Source organism: Ornithodoros turicata, chromosome 1 (assembly GCF_037126465.1).
Source record: "Ornithodoros turicata isolate Travis chromosome 1, ASM3712646v1, whole genome shotgun sequence".
Classification (NCBI taxonomy): Eukaryota; Metazoa; Arthropoda; class Arachnida; order Ixodida; family Argasidae; genus Ornithodoros; species Ornithodoros turicata.
In genome coordinates, this window is record NC_088201.1 from 178281688 (window position 1) to 178301021 (window position 19334).

The 19334-nt window shown below is 45.3% G+C and overlaps 1 protein-coding gene across 1 annotated transcript; it reads left to right on the top strand.

Annotated features, from left to right (window-relative positions):
• Positions 1-37: 37 nt before the first annotated feature.
• On the top strand, positions 38-17126 carry LOC135378826 (DNA excision repair protein ERCC-6-like). Its single transcript, XM_064611931.1, has 4 exons — positions 38-215; positions 5775-8608; positions 9859-10003; positions 16420-17126. The coding sequence occupies exons 1-4, from the start codon at positions 54-56 to the stop codon at positions 16750-16752; spliced, it is 3474 nt and encodes a 1157-aa protein (XP_064468001.1). The 5' UTR covers positions 38-53; the 3' UTR covers positions 16753-17126.
• The last annotated feature ends 2208 nt before the right edge of the window (positions 17127-19334 follow it).

Here is a 19334-nt window from a genome sequence, read left to right on the forward strand (position 1 = left end):
AAGGCGGCAAAACCTCGGCCGTGCGGTGCGCCACTTGGCGTCGCCGGAGCGCAATGCAATGGCGCAAGAACAAGTCAGAACTGGTCGGAGGATGCAATCCGGGCTCTCCGTGTATCCGCTTTGATGTCGGGAACTTTCAGGCGGGCAATCTTGAACGATCAATCGCCATTCTGTTAAAGACCATTGCGAAGTTTCTTACATCTACCTCAGCCACGGTGAGTACGGCTACGCTGCATAATTATGGGCAACCCTCGAAGCTACTGTAGCAAACTTGCCCATGATGACGGCGTTCATGAACGAAACTCGATTAAAAGCCAGTGGCCACATTACTGCGGCTGTTTTAGCACCAAGTTATGAAATTTGCACACATTTTAGCACCTCTTCGTAGCAGGAGTTCATAAAAATTACACCTGCGAATTATACGGGTAATAAAAGGAGCTGTAATTCACCGTTAAGTATCAGTTTTGACTAAGGAAACCGCTGTGTCATTCTTGTAAGTGCACAGATACTAAGCAGGACGCTAATCTTCAGCAGATTCTGTTGCTGATATCTGAACTAAAACATGAACCAGGAAGTTCGCTTTCGAAAAAACAAACAAAACAAGAAATCACAAAGTAGTGGATACCGTACGTATCGGAGTCGTACCATCCGAAAACCCAGTTAGAAAGACGCCGGCAAGCAGACGTATATATGAGATCCATCAAGAAAACAATCAGAACTTAAACAGCACACACAAGATAGCTGTCCGTATTTTGTGTGTGTGTGGTGTTTGCTGCCCAACTGTTTTCTTCAGGCAGTTCCCTTCATGCAAAGCGATCACCTGTTTTGCAAAGGGTAATTTTGATGCTATTAACGCGGCCCTCACTGTCTTCTCAGAAGGCTTCTATGCAGGATTCTCATCGCGATCTGTAAATGAGAATTGGCTTCTTTTTAAAAATGAGATCAATCGACTCACTGAGCTCTACATTCCGCGTATTACTTTCCCTGTCTCGTGTCGCTCTCCTTGGTTTAGCCGTGACCTGAGACGTCTAAGAAATAGGAAAAAACGTTCGTTTCAAAGAGCACGAAGGACTAACGCTACTGAGCATTGGGCTAACTATCACTCTGCCTCTAATGATTATAAACTATCCTTGGCTTCCGCAAAAACAACATATTTCCACTCGACCCTACCATCTCTTCTTCGCACTAATCCAAAGCTATTTTGGAACGCCATCTTACCCAAAGATCATTCCACATTACAACTCGAGGTTGAGGGCTCCGCGATACCGCCGGCCCTTTGCGCCTCTGCTCTTAGCGAAGCTTTCTCAAAATCGTTCACAAAATCTCATCCTGCTTGCACTTCATATGATTTCAGGAATAATAACGTGATGTTTCCAATGGACCCTATTGTTCTTGCTCCTAGTGGAATTTTTTCCCTTATTGATAAACTAAAAATGTCTTCTAGTTGTGGAACCGATAATATATGCTCTAAAATTCTAAAAAGCACAAAGGAGTCAACAGGTCTCTTGCTGTACAATATATTTTTGCAAAGTTTACAAACAGGCAGCATCCCGGACGACTGGAGGGTGGCAAAGATTATCCCTGTTTACAAGTCAGGCAGTAAGCATGATCCAGGTAACTACAGGCCCATTTCACTAACCTCTGTACCTTCCAAACTTCTTGAGCATATAATCTATTCCAACCTCATTAACTTTCTTGAATCTACGTCTTTCTTCAGTGATGCACAACACGGATTCCGCCGTGGTCTTTCTTGTGAAACACAGCTTGTGTATTTCACCCATGACTTATTCACGTCTATACATGCCAAGTCCCACATCGACACCATATTCATCGACTTTCGTAAAGCATTCGATACTGTCCCGCACGACCTCCTCCTTTACAAATTGTCCTACCTAAAAATCGACCCTAATGTTCTAGCTTGGATCAAAGACTTCCTTTATAATAGATCACAATTCGTGTATGTTAACAATGCGTATTCGCCCTCCGTCCCTGTTCTGTCCGGAGTACCCCAAGGGTCAGTCCTTGGTCCTCTCTTATTTCTGATATATATTAACGACTTACCGCTCTCAATTACCTCGCATATTAGATTGTTTGCTGACGACTGTGTTATCTATCGCTCAATCACTTCTCCGTCCGACGTTGTTGCCCTACAAGATGACCTCAACGCTCTCTCTAGCTGGTGTAATACTTGGCTTATGAGTCTAAATATTGACAAATGCAAACACATGCCTGTTAATCGCAGTAACCTTCCATTTAACACCTATTTTCTTGGAGGCCATAAACTAGACTCTGTACGTTCTTATAAGTACCTTGGTGTTCACCTCACTAGCAACCTAACATATATTAATAGTCCATAGTCCATAGTAGTCCATAGTCCATAGTCCATAGTCAATAGTCCATAACAGTCCATATTAATAACGTACTCACAAGTGCTAATAGAACGCTAGGGTTCATTAAACGAAACTATTCCAGGGCACCTTCTGAACTAAAGAGACAACTTTATGTTACGTTGGTCAGACCTAAGTTGGAATATGCGTCGTCTGTTTGGGACCCCCACCAGGCTAACCTCGACTACAAGCTAGAAGCTCTACAAAACCGGGCTGCTCGTTTCATCTTTTCTGATTACTCTCGTTTCACCAGCGTCACCTCACTTAAACTAAACGGATCTCTCCCGCCTTTATCTCTACGTCGTAAATTCTCTCGTCTCTCATTATTTCATAAGCTCTATTATAATAACGTCCTTCCTAGGTACTCACTGCTATCCCCTCCTCATCATATGTCCAATTACTTGGATCATTCTGAAAAAGTTCTCGTACCGTTCAGCCGCACAAACCATTTTTACAACTCATTCCTTCCTAAGACAGCACTCGAATGGAACAGCCTTCCTGCCTCGCTGGTCGTCGTCCAGGATGCTACACGTTTCCGAAAGCTCCTTGAAGACATGTTCACTGCCCCCACTCCCCTCTGTAATTCCTCTGAGACCTGAGGGTAAATAAAGAAAGAAAGAAAGAAAGAAAGAAAGTGAGAGTATGACAGGCACAGTGCAGAACTCCTTTCGAAGTAATCTTTCAGTAATCTTTCGAAGTGGAGCGATCACTCGTCATGTCAACTATCAGTAAACAAATGGACGATGTAAAAACGTGATAAGATTTGGGTCTTACGGAGCTGCGTGTGACCACCTATGCCAGTGTTTTTTGGGCACTTGAGTACATTTTCATGCTGAGACTGGGAGGTGACGTTGGTTTGAATCCCCACACCGGCTGTGCTGTCTGGGGTTTTCCGACAGGCTTCCCATACGAATGGCTGCTAAGTTCCCCCTGAAGTCGGCCCAGGATGCATATTATCATCCCCTGCCCCCACTCCTTCCTGCTGTCCTCTCTCCATCTGTCCACATCTGTACACCTCTCATAGCCACAGTTGCTTCGCTTCACTAACACAGAAAAAAAAAGAAAAAAAGAAGAACGGGTACATGACCAGAAAGGTAGCTAGGCACAGTAAAAAGTATGCTAATTTTGATGATCAGGGCCTTTTGCCTGCATATCAGAGAGTCGAACCGAAACGTTTAACGGTCCGGTTCGGGTTTAGGTTCGGCGATAAGCGGTCGGATCCGGTTCAGGTCCAGAAGGCAATTATAATGGTTCAAACCGGTTCTTTCCAAACGGTTCGGTTCCCGAACCGGTTCAAGGACGATGGGTGCGAATGAAGCACAACAGGCAGGTTAAAAGAAGCTCCCGTGTGTGTATGTTAGTGTTTGAAGTGGGCAGGAAGGCGTCAGTGGCCGTTCAGGATTTTGAAAGAGTTTGTGCGACATGAAAGACAAGATTAGTAGCAGTTACAAGAAGAGCATACCCATGAATTATTTTTTTGGGTTGACTTTCCCTGCACGTAGCTCAGGTCGCGGGGTTGTTAGCGGAATCTCACCAGGAATATCTGTCAACCAAGGCCGCTACTTTAGCCTAAGTCATTTAAGTAATTGAAATTATTCGTTACCAGTCAGGATCGCGAATACACGTTAATCAAATAACGACGCTTCATGGTATGTAGTTGGATTGCGATGGTGCGATCGTGAGCTCGAGGATTTTATGTGTAAAGGGCACGTTATTGTGTCAGCACTGACCGCCGCCGTGCTCGGCGTTAGCGTGAAGTGTCTGTGGAACAAAGACAAAGCAAGTGCAAACAGAGAGTTCGACTCATTTTAGACCCACTGGCGAGTTTTAGTTACTGTGTCAGTATGGTCGTTTTTGCTTCTTTTATTTTAAATCCACAAAGAAAGCCGACTTGGCATGTTCTTTTCATTCTGACCAGCATGAGTGTGGCCGGTGCTTTACTTTCTAGTACCCTAGGCACGCGGCAAACTTAATGCTTTAAATGGAATGACAGTAACTTCACCTCCTGAGCAACCATCGTCCGAATGACTCCGTTTTTTCAACACGCCCCTGCTTTCAACAAGCCAGGAGAGAACGACGCCACACAAGATTATAGTTGGTGAGGAGGTGAACTTACCGCCATTCCGTTTCATTAAGTGTGGCTAGCGTATAAGGGGCTTATGTAAGTTCACACGAGCACACGTTGGGAATTATGCTGCAGCGTTGTATACACGAATACGTGCTAGAGCTGAGCTCAGGTAGTTTGCTTTCGCAATGCATTACGTGCAAGAGAACAGAAGAAGAAAAAGAAAAAAATGAAGGGGAGAATATTTGAAAGACCGAAGGTCGCACAGCCGACGACATATACGTCGGTTGGTCCGCGTATTGAAATATATATACAGGATGCCTGCGATAACGGTAGAGATGATCTCGAAGACAGCGCTGTCAAAGAAAAACTGACAGGTTTTTGTTGCAAACGGACTGATCTTGAAATGCAGCGCTAGGACACCCTGTGTATAGCTGACTCTGACTAGTATATTATTATAATATGTCACTTAATGACTACTACCCAAAACTGTCCCTAACGTCTTGCTGACCTTTAATTCGTATATATATTTATGTGTATGTCTTAGACGTTAGTAGTCCTGGCAGTTTTCAGTTACTATCTGTTGCTATTTCGTGACTCGAGAAGATCCAAATCATTGTTGCAGGGCACGGCTTTTTCGGCAAAAAAGACGATGTCTACGAAGCTAATAAATGAAAAAAAAAATACGAAAAATAGTTTTTGTGTTCATGCACAACATCCAAAGTTTCGCACTTAATTCCGTGTGAACCGTTATTTGAACCGGAAACCGGTATTTTTTTACCGGTTTAGTTCCGGTTCAGCTCCAAGATGGCGTCGACTCTTTCGGTTCGGTTCAGTTCCGGTTCGGCCAAAAATAACGGTTAATAACGGTTTTCGGTTCGGGTTCGGGTTCGGTTCGACTCTCTGCTGCATATTGTGCATTTAATATCGCATTTAAAGGGATGTTCACCTTTGTAACTGTTGATTCCTAAGCTCCGTAGACATTTTATTCCTCGCTGATCACTGTTGCTGACAGAAAATCCTTCATGAACTAAAGGTTCAAACTAACAGTGAGGTAACACAGGCTCCAGCCCGATCTAGACCATTAATTGCCCATAATTGTCAAATCACAGCCCAGCCCTGCAAAAAGAAGGTCTTGGGCCACGCACTTGTTTTTGGGTAAGCCTGAACCTGTGCAGTGCTCTAGGTATTACCCACGCAGCACAACACACTTTCCCTCGTGGTATAGGAAGAGATTCATGCTGGGCAGTAAACAAACACACAGACATACATACAAGCATACATACTTGCACTTGTAATAACATTCTTCTACAACTTTTTAGGACAATAAGCCTATATTCGTCTCCAAGATGTCGTCCTCATCTGGGGGCACAACGGACAGCGAGCGGGACGTCCTGTTCAAGAAGTTCAAGAAGGAAGGAAGAGAGCACCTCATGCATGGTCAGCTTAAAGAAGCCCTGGAATGCTACAAGAGGGCACATGGACTCAAGGCAGACAGCAAGCTCAGAGACAAGATCAACAAAATGGAGCAGTTCCTGCAATCTGGAGCAGACGACGAAGAAGAAGCCGGTGACATGGTCGAAGTTGGCAACGGATTCTACCTCTATGTGGGCATCGAGAAGAGGTTGTACGCCTATCAAAAGGAAAGCCTGCTGTGGATGTGGAAGCTCTTCCTCAGAAAGCGGGGCGGTGTGCTCGGTGACGACATGGGCTTGGGAAAGACCATCCAGGTGATCGCCTTCTTGTCCGGGATGTACGACGCCGAGCTGATCAGGTGTGTCCTCCTGATCATGCCCGTGTCCTTGATGCCCAACTGGAAGAAGGAATTCCAGTCCTGGGCACCCGGCATCAAGGTGTACGACTATCACACGGGGAGCAGGCAGGAGAGGGAGCGCAACCTGGCCCGCGCCCAGAAGAAAGGGGGCGTGCTCATCACCAGCTACGGGATGCTCCAGCACAATTCCGAACTGCTGGGCATTCACAACGGCCGGCAGTTCACGTGGTGCTACCTGGTGCTGGACGAGGGTCACAAGATCAAGAACCCCACAAAGACAACGAAGGCCGTCTACGAGATCCCCGCCAAGAACAGGCTGGTGCTGACGGGAACGGCGATCCAGAACAACCTCCGCGAGCTCTGGGCGCTGTTCAACTTCACGCACCAGGGGACGCTGTTGGGGTCCCTGTCCACTTTCAAGGTCCAGTACGAGACCCCGGTCAACCGTGCCCGCGAGAAGGATGCCACCGCTGGGGAGAGGAGGCTTGGCATCGAGATAGCGCAGGCCCTGAGGAAGAAGATCGCGCCGTTCTTCCTCCGGAGGACGAAAGCGGACGTCCTCGAGAACAAGGAGAACGGCGACACCAAGTCGCTGGTACCCAAGCTGGTCTTCACGGCCAAGAAGAACGACCTCGTAGTGTGGACTTTCCTGTCGCACCTGCAGAAGAAAATCTACACCGAGTTTCTGGAGTCCGACGAGGTCGAGCGGATCCTCATGACCAGGAAGTCGCCCCTGGTGCAGCTGACCGTCCTCAAGAAGATCTGCGATCACCCGAGGCTGCTCTCGAAGCGGGCGTGCGTCCAGCTGGGCATGCACGAGGACATGACGCAGGAAGAGATCGAGGAGTTCATCGACAACGACGAGGGGGCGGCCATGGACATTGCCAGCGTCTCGGACGAGACCCTCCTCGAGGAGTCCGGAAAGATGATGTTTGTCCTGCACCTCCTGCTGGAACTGAAGCGCACCGGCCACCGAACGCTCTTCTTTTCCCAGTCGAGAAAGATCCTGGACATCATGCAGAGGATATTGGTTAACAGGGCTTTCAGGGTGACGCGCCTCGACGGCACCGTCACGAAGATGATTGAGCGTGACCGTCTGGTGAGCCAGTTCCAAGAAAGGGCGTTCCACGAAGTCTTCCTCCTCACCACGCAGGTCGGCGGCGTGGGCCTGACCCTCACGGCTGCCGACAGGGTCGTCATCTACGATCCGAGCTGGAACCCCGCCACGGACGCGCAGGCCGTCGACAGGGCCTACCGGATTGGCCAGACGAGGAACGTCGTCGTCTACCGCCTGGTCACCTGCAGCACCGTGGAAGAGAAAATTTACCGGCGCCAGATTTTCAAGGACTCCATCATCAAGCAGACGACGGGCAAGCAGCGGGACCCCACCCGCTACTTCACGAGGCAGGAGCTGCGAGAGCTGTTCACCCTCGAGGACCCCACGTACAGCAACACCCAGGTGCAGCTCGAGGATATGCACACGCACAACAGGAGGACCGACGAGGGGCTCGAGAGCCACATAAAGTTCCTGCAGCGGAACAACATCTTCGGCGTCAGCCACCACGACCTGATGTTCTCGGAGGAAGAGCAGGAGCCCGAAGAGTTTGTTCCTGGTGAGCTGGAGGGCGTGCAGAGGAGGTTGCAAGAGGCAGAACGACTCATGGCCGTCGAGACCGAGATGCTCCTTTCAGAAATACAGAAGGCCGAAGACTACACTGTTCCCATGAACATCACTGTCAGGAACAGGGAGCCCGGACAGAGTGTGCCCAAATCGCCAAACCTGTTCCCAATAATCGTACCTGATGACGATGACGACATTGCTGACGTTCCCGAACGTAAAGACGTTAAACCCGTCCTGATTCCAGTGCCGTGCACTACTATAGAAGAATCCATCGATTTGGACGGCGTGGATCCGGTGAAGAAGACTCTTGGGAATCTAACAGTGAAGGGAGCGAACAGGAACGACAGCATAGTCCTGTACGGCTCCGATGATGAGCTCTTCCCCGACGACGACGCTCCCCCCACTTACGTCATTGATGATTCATCCGACGGGGAGGACACCAGGGACATCAAGCCCGTTATTAAACGGGAGACCGCGACACAAGGTGTCCCAATGACCCTCGAACTTGCGGACGACGACAAACGCGGAGTTATAAAGCAAGAGCCCATGGTGCCTGTTGCTGTGAAATCTGAACCACTTTCACAGCATCCCGATGTGCCTTTGCAAGAAGCAGTTCCCGTAGCCATAAAGGAAGAAGTCGTTTCGAGCGTGAAAGAAGAACCTGGAGTGGGTGGTGCCGACCTCGTGCCGACGAAAGTGGAAGGTCTTGAAAATGCCTCTCCTTTCTGTACTCCCGACACAAAGCCGTCGGAGAAACTGGGGTGAGTACAGCTTGTGGGTTGTGCAAATTATCGCCAGAGGTCTGAAGCAGTTAAAGTGTGTGTGAAACAATTTCCTTACTTTGGAGGAAATGACGTCAATGTTGATCTGCGTATTCCAAACATACGCGTCAAAACGATATGTTTAAGGCCCTTCTTTTTCTGCTGCGGCAAATCCTGAATTCCGCAGTAGGGAACTATGAAGTCTGCATTTTTCCGCGGTAAAAGGCAAATTGCCCTAATTCAGACAGAAAATGCTCTCTGTTAGCTCTTAGTGTAGTGACTTAGCGTAATAAGATACAGTGTACTTTCTGCTGAGTGGGAGTGACGTTTGTCACTGACTATCAAGTTGTACTTGCTTTTATTTTAGTTTATTTAGTTTATTTATTTATACATGTACGGAGGTACTTGACAGCTATCGACACCAAAGCAGGGGTCAGCGTTTGCATTCCACTCCAGAGCCCCATAGAGTTGAGGGTTAGAGAGAGGAGTTTGAGAGTTATTCCAGCACACAGGTGGGGCCTTATCCGGTGAGAGCAAAGGCAGTTAATCTCGGCCATAAACTGAGCTAAGCATGCGGTTTCTGCAAAATTCTGTGCAAAACCTCATATTCTGCGACAGACCCACAATTCTGCGAATTTTTGCAGAATCGCGGAATCGCAGAAAAGGAAGGGCTTTAGATATGTTTCTGAAATCCTGTGTTGCAAAGCTATGGCATTCTGAAGTCTGAACATCTCAAGCCTTGTGACTTCCTTCTTTGTGTCACTCACTCTCTCTGAAAACAAAGTGCACATTAAGCACAGCCACTCAGGATCTAGAAATCTTGTCTCACGGCAAGCACAAGCAGTGCTGTCGTTCTTTATTTTTCACCCAAAAATTTCATCTCATTTTGCCAAATTTTTACGGCTCCTGAAATGAAGGAATATTTTTGCCTCTCCAGTTTGCAAGATTTGAAGGAAACATGTAATTAGTGCAACTATGTTAGGTTCTTGATTGAAAGCGATAAAAACTTCCAGTGCAGTCCCTTTTAAAAAAATGTGGGTGTTCTCTTCGTGAATACGCCTGCGTACAACACCCTCTTGTCGTAGCTTTTTGAAAGACTGCATTGAAAGGTTCTATAGCCTTTAATCATGTATTACATCAACCAACAAGCCTGAATTGTACGCTTTTGTTAGATAATTTTTATGGATGAACACTAGTGGGACATTGTTGTCATACATATTTTAAGCTGACCTGTTCTTCAATTGCTGCAGTGGATCTCCAGTCTGCAGCCAAGACAGTAGTACCTACTGTACTCCTTTGACAACTTCACCACAGAGAACCACACCATTGAAAGAGACTCTCACAGATGTAAAAAGGCCCTTTTCATTCTGTGGTGCTGAGACGAGCCCATTTCAGGTAACTAAACTTTGACTTAGATAGACTAGAGTAGGTAGATGTTAGACTAGATAGACTAAACTGCTATACTAGGCTGGATAGACATTCTGTGGTGCCGAGAAGAACCCATTTCAGGTAACCCGACTTTGACTTAGATAGGTTAGAGTAGATAGCAGGGCTGTGCAAATACCAAAATTTAGAATGCAAATAATTTTCGAATAATTTAAACTCACTGCGAACATTTTCCGAATAGTTGAAATTCACTGCGAATCGAATACGAATAGTGAGGCTAGGAATTTGAATAATTCCGAGAGAATAATTGAATGAATAATTACAAGAGTTCTTCTATACAGCTGTGCTTTATTCATCAAATATTACAGCTTGCAATAAATGTATTAAAGTAACAGATATCAAGTACACCTTTGTAAACATCAGTGTAACGCTATGACCTGTAGTGGCTAGAGGTTGTCATGGAGGAACGTTAGCTGCCTCACATGTTCAGGAAGCAACGAAGCTCGATGTGGTGTGGCCACACTTCCAGCTACTGAAAAGGCCCTTTCACTTGAGGCTGATGTGGCAGGGATGGCAATGTACTTTCGTGCCCATTTTGCTACAGAAGGAAATCTGTGCTGACCAACTTCTTCCCACCACTTGCATGGATCAGTGCTGCTCCTGCTTAGTGTCCCTTCAGCAATATATGAGCCACTTTTTGCACTGTCAGTTGCCAACTGCAGAGAGTGGGCAAAGCATGCTCTTTCAGACCACGGTAACCCACGAGCAGCCGCTCTGAAGTTTCTAGCATTGTCGGTCACAATAAAAATGGGGAACTCATCCAGCGGTTTCTTCTAGCCATCTACAGTGCCTTGCAGGGTGGACGCTATTTGAGCTGCCGTGTGCCTTTCGGAAAAACTAACTGTATCCAGGTTGTATCTCTTAACTTTGAAGTCCTCGTCAACAAAGTGACACGTGAGGCTGATGTAAGAGTCGTTGCTGCATGACGTCCACATAGCGGAAGTGAACGACATCGCCTCCAGCCCACGTTGCAAAGCAACTTCCAGTTCCCTTTGTAACATACTTCTTGTGACATGGTACAATCTGGGCACAAGGGACCTCGAAAGCATTGTCCTCGAAGGAGGGCTGTAGTCAGGCAATGCTTCGGCTAACAGCTCTTTAAAGCCGCGGTCTTTGATGACGCTGTACGGTTGAAAGCCTAAAGCAACCATTCGCGCGATTTTCATGTCTAGAGCTTCTTTCCGTGAACTCCTTTTCTCACGAATGGTCAAGTTTCCCCTGTCCTTTCTTCGATTCATTCAACTTTCGAAACTCCCCGTAGAGAGCCACGTGCTGCTTCAGGTGGTTGACGAGGGTGGTCGTGGTTCCAGTAGGGGTCTTGATGCGTGAAGAACACTTGTTGCATATTGCAGCGGTGACAGACTCTCGCCTAAAGTACTCCCACACGGTGCTCTATAGTGTACCTCATTGTCGTCGCCAACTTGTGCTGCGTCGACATCCATCATCCGCCTCGTTCCACGCGCACGCACTCTCGGGTCCAGCTGGAGAGAAGAGGAAACTCCCTCGCACGTGACTACTCGCCGGCAGGCGCCCAAGTCCGACTTGGGTTGGATTAGCTCGGCTCGGCACTTGACCCCAATGGCCGCGTGTTATGTTTCTTGCACATTTCTCGGATTCTTGATTTTTGCCTAGTTTCTTTTTATTTTTTTGCATGCTGGTATTTGAAAAACATTTGAAAACTTTCAAGTAATGCATTTTATATGTGAATAACAACCGAATAGCACCAACTATTCGGTTTATATTCGAAAATTCGAATATCTGCACAGCCCTGGTAGATAGACATTCTGTGATGCGGAGAAGAATCCATTTCAGGAAACTACACTTGGATAGACAAGGCTAGATAGACTAGGTAGACTACATCGACATCCTGTGGTGTTTAAACAACCCATTTCGGGAAACTAAACAGACTTAGATGGACTGCATACTTAGGGTCGGACTTTTTCTGGTTTAATGTCTTTCCAGGACTCGTGGGGAAATCTGGTGGTATTTTGAAACCGGATGCTATTCATACTATCTGGTGCTATGTGGTTACTTTTTTTCTTTCTGTCCAGCAAGCGGATCATAGTTAGAGGTGCACATGTGAGTCGCAAACACCACATGATTTAATATGAAATGTGATTCGCATAGTTTACTGTTGCATATATAGATACACAGGGTGTTTGCTCTAACGTGTTCAGAAATTTTATTCAAAGTGAGCAATAAAAGAGAAACGAGCACTACTTTTCAGCTACTTGACTAAGTAACAGGTGCTACTAGTGAAACAGTACCTGTTTCTTACTCAAGTAGCAGAAAAGTACCGCTTGCTTTTTCTTTTATTGCTCGCTTTAAATATAATTTCTGGACACGTTAGAGCAAACACCCTGTATATAATAATAATATGTAATATATAAATTATATAATATAGAAATAAAATAAATTCAAATTATTAAACTAGTCGCACACAAAACCAAATAGATGGTATTGACACGGTAATAGCATAATCATCTTGTTTTGTAAACCAGTTAGGGCAGTACACGGGCCGCATTCTTAGGCCCGGGCTCCCGACTTAGCCTGACCTTTTTTTTACTTACCCGCCGTGGCCTGGACTGAGTGCAGCATACCTGGCCTTGACCAAGCCTTAAAGGAGTACAGAGGGCCGCCCGAAAAAATTTCAGATTAAGACATGTGATGAAAGTGTGTGTGTCATTATACCGAATAGCGCGAAAGGTTTTGATGTGCGCAATTTGTTTCCCAGAAAAAAAACTCACATAAACATAGCTCCGCGCGTTCACCCTTAACTCGCCACTCCAGCTATAACGAGGATGAGGAGGTATGATGCCACGTCACTGATGACTGTATAAGGAGAACTCGTTCTGGTTCGCCGGTCAGTGGGGGTCAGCGCCTTGTCCCTTTGCCGCCGTAACCCTGTTTTGCCAGTCCTCCCAGAGAATTGGGGATAGAAGGAGCGGCCGAAGCATTACTGAGCAAGGAGAAAGGCTTTATCGGAACCCCGAACAGCCGAGTAGCAGACAACATTTCTCTGGGCCAATCAGCGAGCGTTCTCCTTATAGCATCAGCGCGAAGTTCCAGGCAGATCACAGGCTGGTACTGCTCTTCAACCCCAATGCGCACGGTCGCATTTTGCGGCGTATTTTCAATTCAATTTCTGCGATAATTATGACTCTGTGGTGTAAATTACTTCGCATGGTGCATCTTACTGGCCTACTCAACAGTTTTATAGGAAGAAAACTGGGTGTTAAAAATGACTTCTGTGCTACTTTAAGCATTTCTAGGCTGCCCAGTGTAGCTGCTTACAGAAGTTGACCGTGGTTGAGTAACAGCAACACATTAACGACATAGGCTCGAGCCCAATCTAGGACTGGCAATGTACGAGCCCGACCCATGATATCAAACTTGAGCCCATGCGGAGCTCTAGGACCCCCGATGCCTTCAAGTTTATTTTTTCTTTCCCCTTGTAAATGACCAGGATGCCCTAACCACAAAGCTCTGGTAGAACCTAAAGTAATCTGACATAGCTTGATGCTTCTACATGCTTCTTTATGCAGCTTTTTGTCACAATAGTTATAGATAGTGCCAGACTTTTCCAGTTCAAATTGAATTCTTTCCCGAATTCCCATCACATATCACTTTGTATCACACGCACTGTTTAGTAGCAATCTGCACACGTCTGAAGTAAATATTAGTGAAGTAAATAGTAATTAACTACGCGAAGCACATGTGATGTTCCAATACATAATGTTTACGAGTACATTTAGCAGGGAGTAACTGCTTGAGGGGTAGAAAGAAGATATAACAATGACTCCCAAATGTGTGAATAGTGCTTAATTTCACCCTGAATTAAATGTTTAAAAATTGTGCAGTGATTTCCAACATTGCTGCCGGACATGGGAGCGGCATTTAGCCCCCCAAAAGTCTGGCCACTTATGGAGTGTCCTGTGTTTTTTTTTCCCTCTCTGTCTTTTAAATGATCTTGCTCAGCAGCATGTTCTTGTTATGCAACCCCATTGCATTTTGCACTGCTATGGTAAGATTACAACTGTTCACGGATGTAGCACGTGTGGCATATGCACACAAATTTAGAACATCACTGACAAGACTGCTGATAAGTGATAAGTAATAGTTAGAGCAGCACTAAAACAAAATAATAACTTGTTCTCAGATGAAATCTCGTTTCAGCAATGTCTATGCAAATGAAGTTACTTGTAGAGCAGTGCGAATGTTCGAAATTTCGAATATGAAACGAATATCTGATGCTTTTCGAATGCTATTTACAACTTATTTTCAGTATTCAAAATGTTTGAATATTTTTCTAATAGTGCTGAAGCGAGGTAGTGTCGTTATCGCCATTCTGCAAGTGGGCTTCGCCTTGTTACCCTCAAGAGTTAGGTGAAGCCCGCTTCACATTACTGCCATCGTTTCAGTCAGCTACACCTCATTACTCTGTAGCGTTAGGTGAAGCCCGCTTTACACTGTTCACAACATTCTGTCACTAAAGCCTGCAAATTTTGTGAGCTCATGGTCAGCACTATAATCTGGGCATTTTGCAGGTTCCAGTAAATGTACTCCCAACTTTTTTGAGTTATGTTCAGTAACAGTTCGAAATATGTGCAGTTGCTAAAAAAAAGTACAGGAAATCCACAATATATACATAGAAATGAGGAGGTGCTCTGCCCTCAAAGCACTTCTCTTTGGACCAAGTCTGCCCGCCCTCCTGTTGAATGAAAGTGTATGTGATGTTGCCTTCCGCCATGCGTCATAGCAATGCATGGCCACTCTACAGAAAAAAATACTTGAACGGGAATGAATCATCATAACATAGTCATTTGACTTTATATGGAGTGGCACCATTTATTTTCTCTCGACTTACTACGCGTTCAGTTGGGTATGGGTCGTTAGCTCCATTTGCTACACGTTGCATCGTCTTAAACCGACAAAGCTACTCAGCAATGTTCCACTGAAAAGGAGAAAAGTAAAGACAGCTGCGGTTGTCGCGTTTCTCACTGTTTCCGACTGGAAAACCACACGATGCACACAAAGTAGGCTGCATGGAATATGTTGACTAACCCTCGGCTGCTCGCTCCCGGCTGAATTCAGGCAACAATGCAGGCTGACGTCACTGGAGTCCGTTGACTATGGGATTCTGGATTCCTTGCGGATACCACTTTTAAAGGGGCACTAAAATGGGAAAACAACCTGCTCTAAAAATGAAAGTCCGTGTTTCAATTAGTATAATTCAAACAAAATTAGTTTACACGACACTACAGTTTGGAAGAAAAACACGATGAAAACAGAGCTGTCTTTGGCGGCAACGAATGGGATACGCAGGATACATCTGTTGCGTCGTTCATGATTTACAAGCGAAAGCAAATGCAATTTTATGCTTTCCCTCTCATACCTCCTCAAGAAGGTCAGCATTAGAGAAGGGGTTGTAATTGGTCCTCTCAGATGATTTGTCCAGTCATTGTGGGTGATAAGTTTTAAGCGACCAGTCCCAGACCCACTCTTCATTGTTGGGCTCCTGGAGAGGGGAAGGGAAAGCATAAATCGTGATTTCTTCTACTCATAAATCACGAATGGCTCCGTGGATAAAATCTCATTCCTTTCATATTACTGTCAGGGTAATCACGTCATTTGTTCCACAAGGATAAATTTTTGCATTGATTGCCCCTTTCATTCTCGGTCAGAAACTCATCACTCATTTATTAACTCTTGATTTTTTCACGATATAGCTATTGCTTCCTTGCCTGGGGCACCACAACTGTTGGCAGTTATAAATGTATTTGCTTTGCATATATTTACATCACTTACATTCGGTATGTTTAATTATTACTAAGTTTTAATATTAAAGATTATTTCCCTATCTATGTATTATAACTCCAAATTGACGCTCACATATACACATAGTATTCGTATCAGCGACACAGCCTTTTTAGAATTATGAGCCTTAAAAAAAAAGTACGTACATACCCACTACGAAATGAGATATGGATCAATGCTTGCTGCAGAACAAACCATGGTAGACAATCATTACGATATGTGGCTGCTTCACTTTTCAATCAATATATTCAAAACAACATACACCCTACATTAATGACCACAAAGATACTTATTATGCCCTAATCATGTTTAAAGGGAAACTATGCTACCATGTTAGTCGTGAATGTATAATAACTCGCTACGTTCCTGTTGTTCATTTCTTATATCCATCCTTTGTTGTTGCTGCTGTACTGAGCGACTTGGGAGTGTGGCCCAGTCAAAACCATCCGTCTTTTAGCTACCCTGCCAACCGAAAGGAAAATAAAGGATTGAATTGACTTTGAGTAAAAGAAAGAAGAAATTTACATATTTTCCTTGTAACCCAATAGGAACCAGAAGAACGGAAACCACCTGAACCAGCCGTAATCTTGGAGGACGAAGACGACGACGAAGAAGAAGAAGAAGAAGAAAACAGCCCATTAGTCCACGCCGGCCGTAGAAGATGGCATAAGAGGGTTTACAGTTCTGAAGACGAAGGCTCTGGCACCGAACTCGCTTCTGATGACGGAAGCGAAGGCTGCATGTCAGCAACTCCAAGAAACGGAACATGGCACAGTGTTTCCTCATCCGATAATGAATCTAACTCAGAGGATGAGATGATATCACAAGACGAAGATGATGCATGGGAGAGTATCTCCCAGTCTCTGCCGTCAACACAGTGACGTTGGCGGGATCCCAAAGCCTGTAGATAAAGGTAGATTATGTCACAAAAGTCATACATATCACTCAAGTAAATAACGTCATAAATATCATACATGGAACATACATAGTGGCACGTTTTCTAATTGTAGGATAATGCACCAGGGAAGTGTGTTCTCCCGTTGTTCTAATGCAAGTATGACATTTGTCAACACTTCAGTCGACAGACCAGATTGTATATTGTCAACACTTCAGTCGACAGACCAGATTGTATATTTTATTGTCGCAGCTTCGTTTTCCTTCAGCTCTAGGAGTAACACATTCTACGCTGTTCTGTAATATACGTAGTACCGTATCGTAATCTTACGCTTTTAAATAAATTAGTTGGACACTCATAGTTTGTCTTCATCATTTCAAAGCAGATTTTCTTCTGTCGTTATACCGTATTTTCTCGATTATAAGACAAACTTTTTTTTCTAAAGTCCTGCGTTCCAAAGTCGGGGGGTCGTCTTAGATTCGAATATGCGCGCCGCAATGAGGTCAAGGGAGAGGCGGGTGACAGGATCGGCCAATAGCGCGCAGCGCGAATGATATCACGTGCTGCAGTGACAGCGCAATCAATGAAATACGGCAATACGGGCACAATTGAGACTGCCTTCATGCACTTCACTGTCACGGCGTCGGTCTCGGGAGTGTGGATGAAAACACTTTCGTAAATACGTACTGGAACAATTTAGCGGTGGCAAGGTGGTTTCAAGTGTCGGAAATAAATGTTACAAGGGGGTTTAGAACAGGGAGAGATCAAGAATTGAGCCAGCGCAGTGAACTTAAGACACTTGGTACAATGTGCCTGAGAACGTTGTCATGCACGCTGTTGAGAAATATGGTTTGTCTAACTCTTTGGACGGAATAGGGGACAATGAGCTGTGTGCAGCCAGCGACAAGAACACAGTAGCGACGAAAGTGATGATGAATAAAGCGCAGACCCCATAACAACCGTCGAAATGGATCGCGGCGCCTCCACGCGAGCGATAAAAAAGCTCTGTCGCGGCTACAAAATCTTGCATCTACTCCTCGTAGATATTTGTCGCTTGTCGCCAGAGACCGTTGCCCGTCGCGTGCCAAAATCCGCTAGATTTGGCCGTATTTAACTGAAAATGATGAAGTATAGTGGATGTGGGGGCCACGGCGTAACGTGGGTGGCAAGTCAACTTTATTAAAACAAACTTTCGAGCTTGTAGGTGGGAAGCAAGCGAGCTTTCAAAAGTAAAAGTGGCGGAACGAGGAAAAGAAACAAACAAACAAGAAGACGAAAGCGCGGGAACCGCAGCGCCACCACGAGATGGCCCCGTAACATACACGTACACATAATTTGGCGCTATTAATTGATGACTCCATTTGGTTGTGTGGTGTTAATAAGCTAAATGACTTCACGTCGTTAAGTGTTACGTAGGGAAATGCAGTTATTTCTCCTGAAACAATGTTTCGCAGTTCGCTTTTGTCGCCGCTCAAATGGGTCGGGAAACAGCGGCACTAGCACCCGCGACAGCGACAAAATCTGTAGCATATCGCTTGTTAAGGTGTCCGCGTTTAAATAGTATTGTGCATTGATTCCAACTGCTACATACTGCCTCCCAATCCCCGTTCACTTTTTTTTCCAAATTCGTATACCCAGAAATCGGGGGTCGTCTTATATTCGAGAAAATACGGTACGTATAGGGCTGACAGGAGTTGAAGGGTGCTCACTAATTGGTACATACCAGACCAAGATGACGAAACCCAAAGATAGGGAAGAGAGACATTTTGTGTGTGTTTGTTGTCTTCCTTCCCTGTCTCAGGTTTCGTCCTCTTCGAAGCTATACAGGGTGTTCCTTTTAGCCCTTCTTTCAAAAAGAAAAACAACACTGTGCGAGCAGCACCCAATGCCACTTTCGAGGGTGCGTTGCACGGCCAGGCTGACATCCTGTGCGAAAGAGAATGTAGCTATAGGATGACTAACTACCTACAACTCCTCAACATTCTAATTAGGGTCTTTGCAAAAATGCAAGACAGCAGAATCTGAGGTGAGCATTATTTGAATCCACCTTCTTTCTGAAAAAAAAAAAAAAAAAACAAAGGAGAAAAAACAGAGTTTGATGTAATTTAGTTCCTTTTTTTGGTAACTTGTAATTTAACTCGGTACTTCTGCGCCGTGGTAACTTAGCCTAAGTTCCAAGTTACTTTTAATACGCTTTTCACTCACCTCCACATATTTTCTTGCTTTCTTTCCGGTTCTTTCACGGCAATTTATGCCATAAAATGTGACATTCAATCAGTGATTTATCCAGACCCCCCTACACCCCCCTAACACTTCTCAAATGTTCAGTGACACCTCCTAACTTTTTCACCTGTGTACCCCCTACAGGGGGTGCCATTGCGATTTCAGCTTTAGACACATGTCGGTAATCATATGTTAAGCCGTAATGATGTAATTATTATGCCCCCCCCCCCCAATTTTTTCCTACACCCCTCCATGCTTGGGATTCTGGATAAACCACTGCATTCAATGAGTGACAGTATTTTATTCCGGAAGTAAGAACCGCTGCCATTGAAATGAAGCTGAACC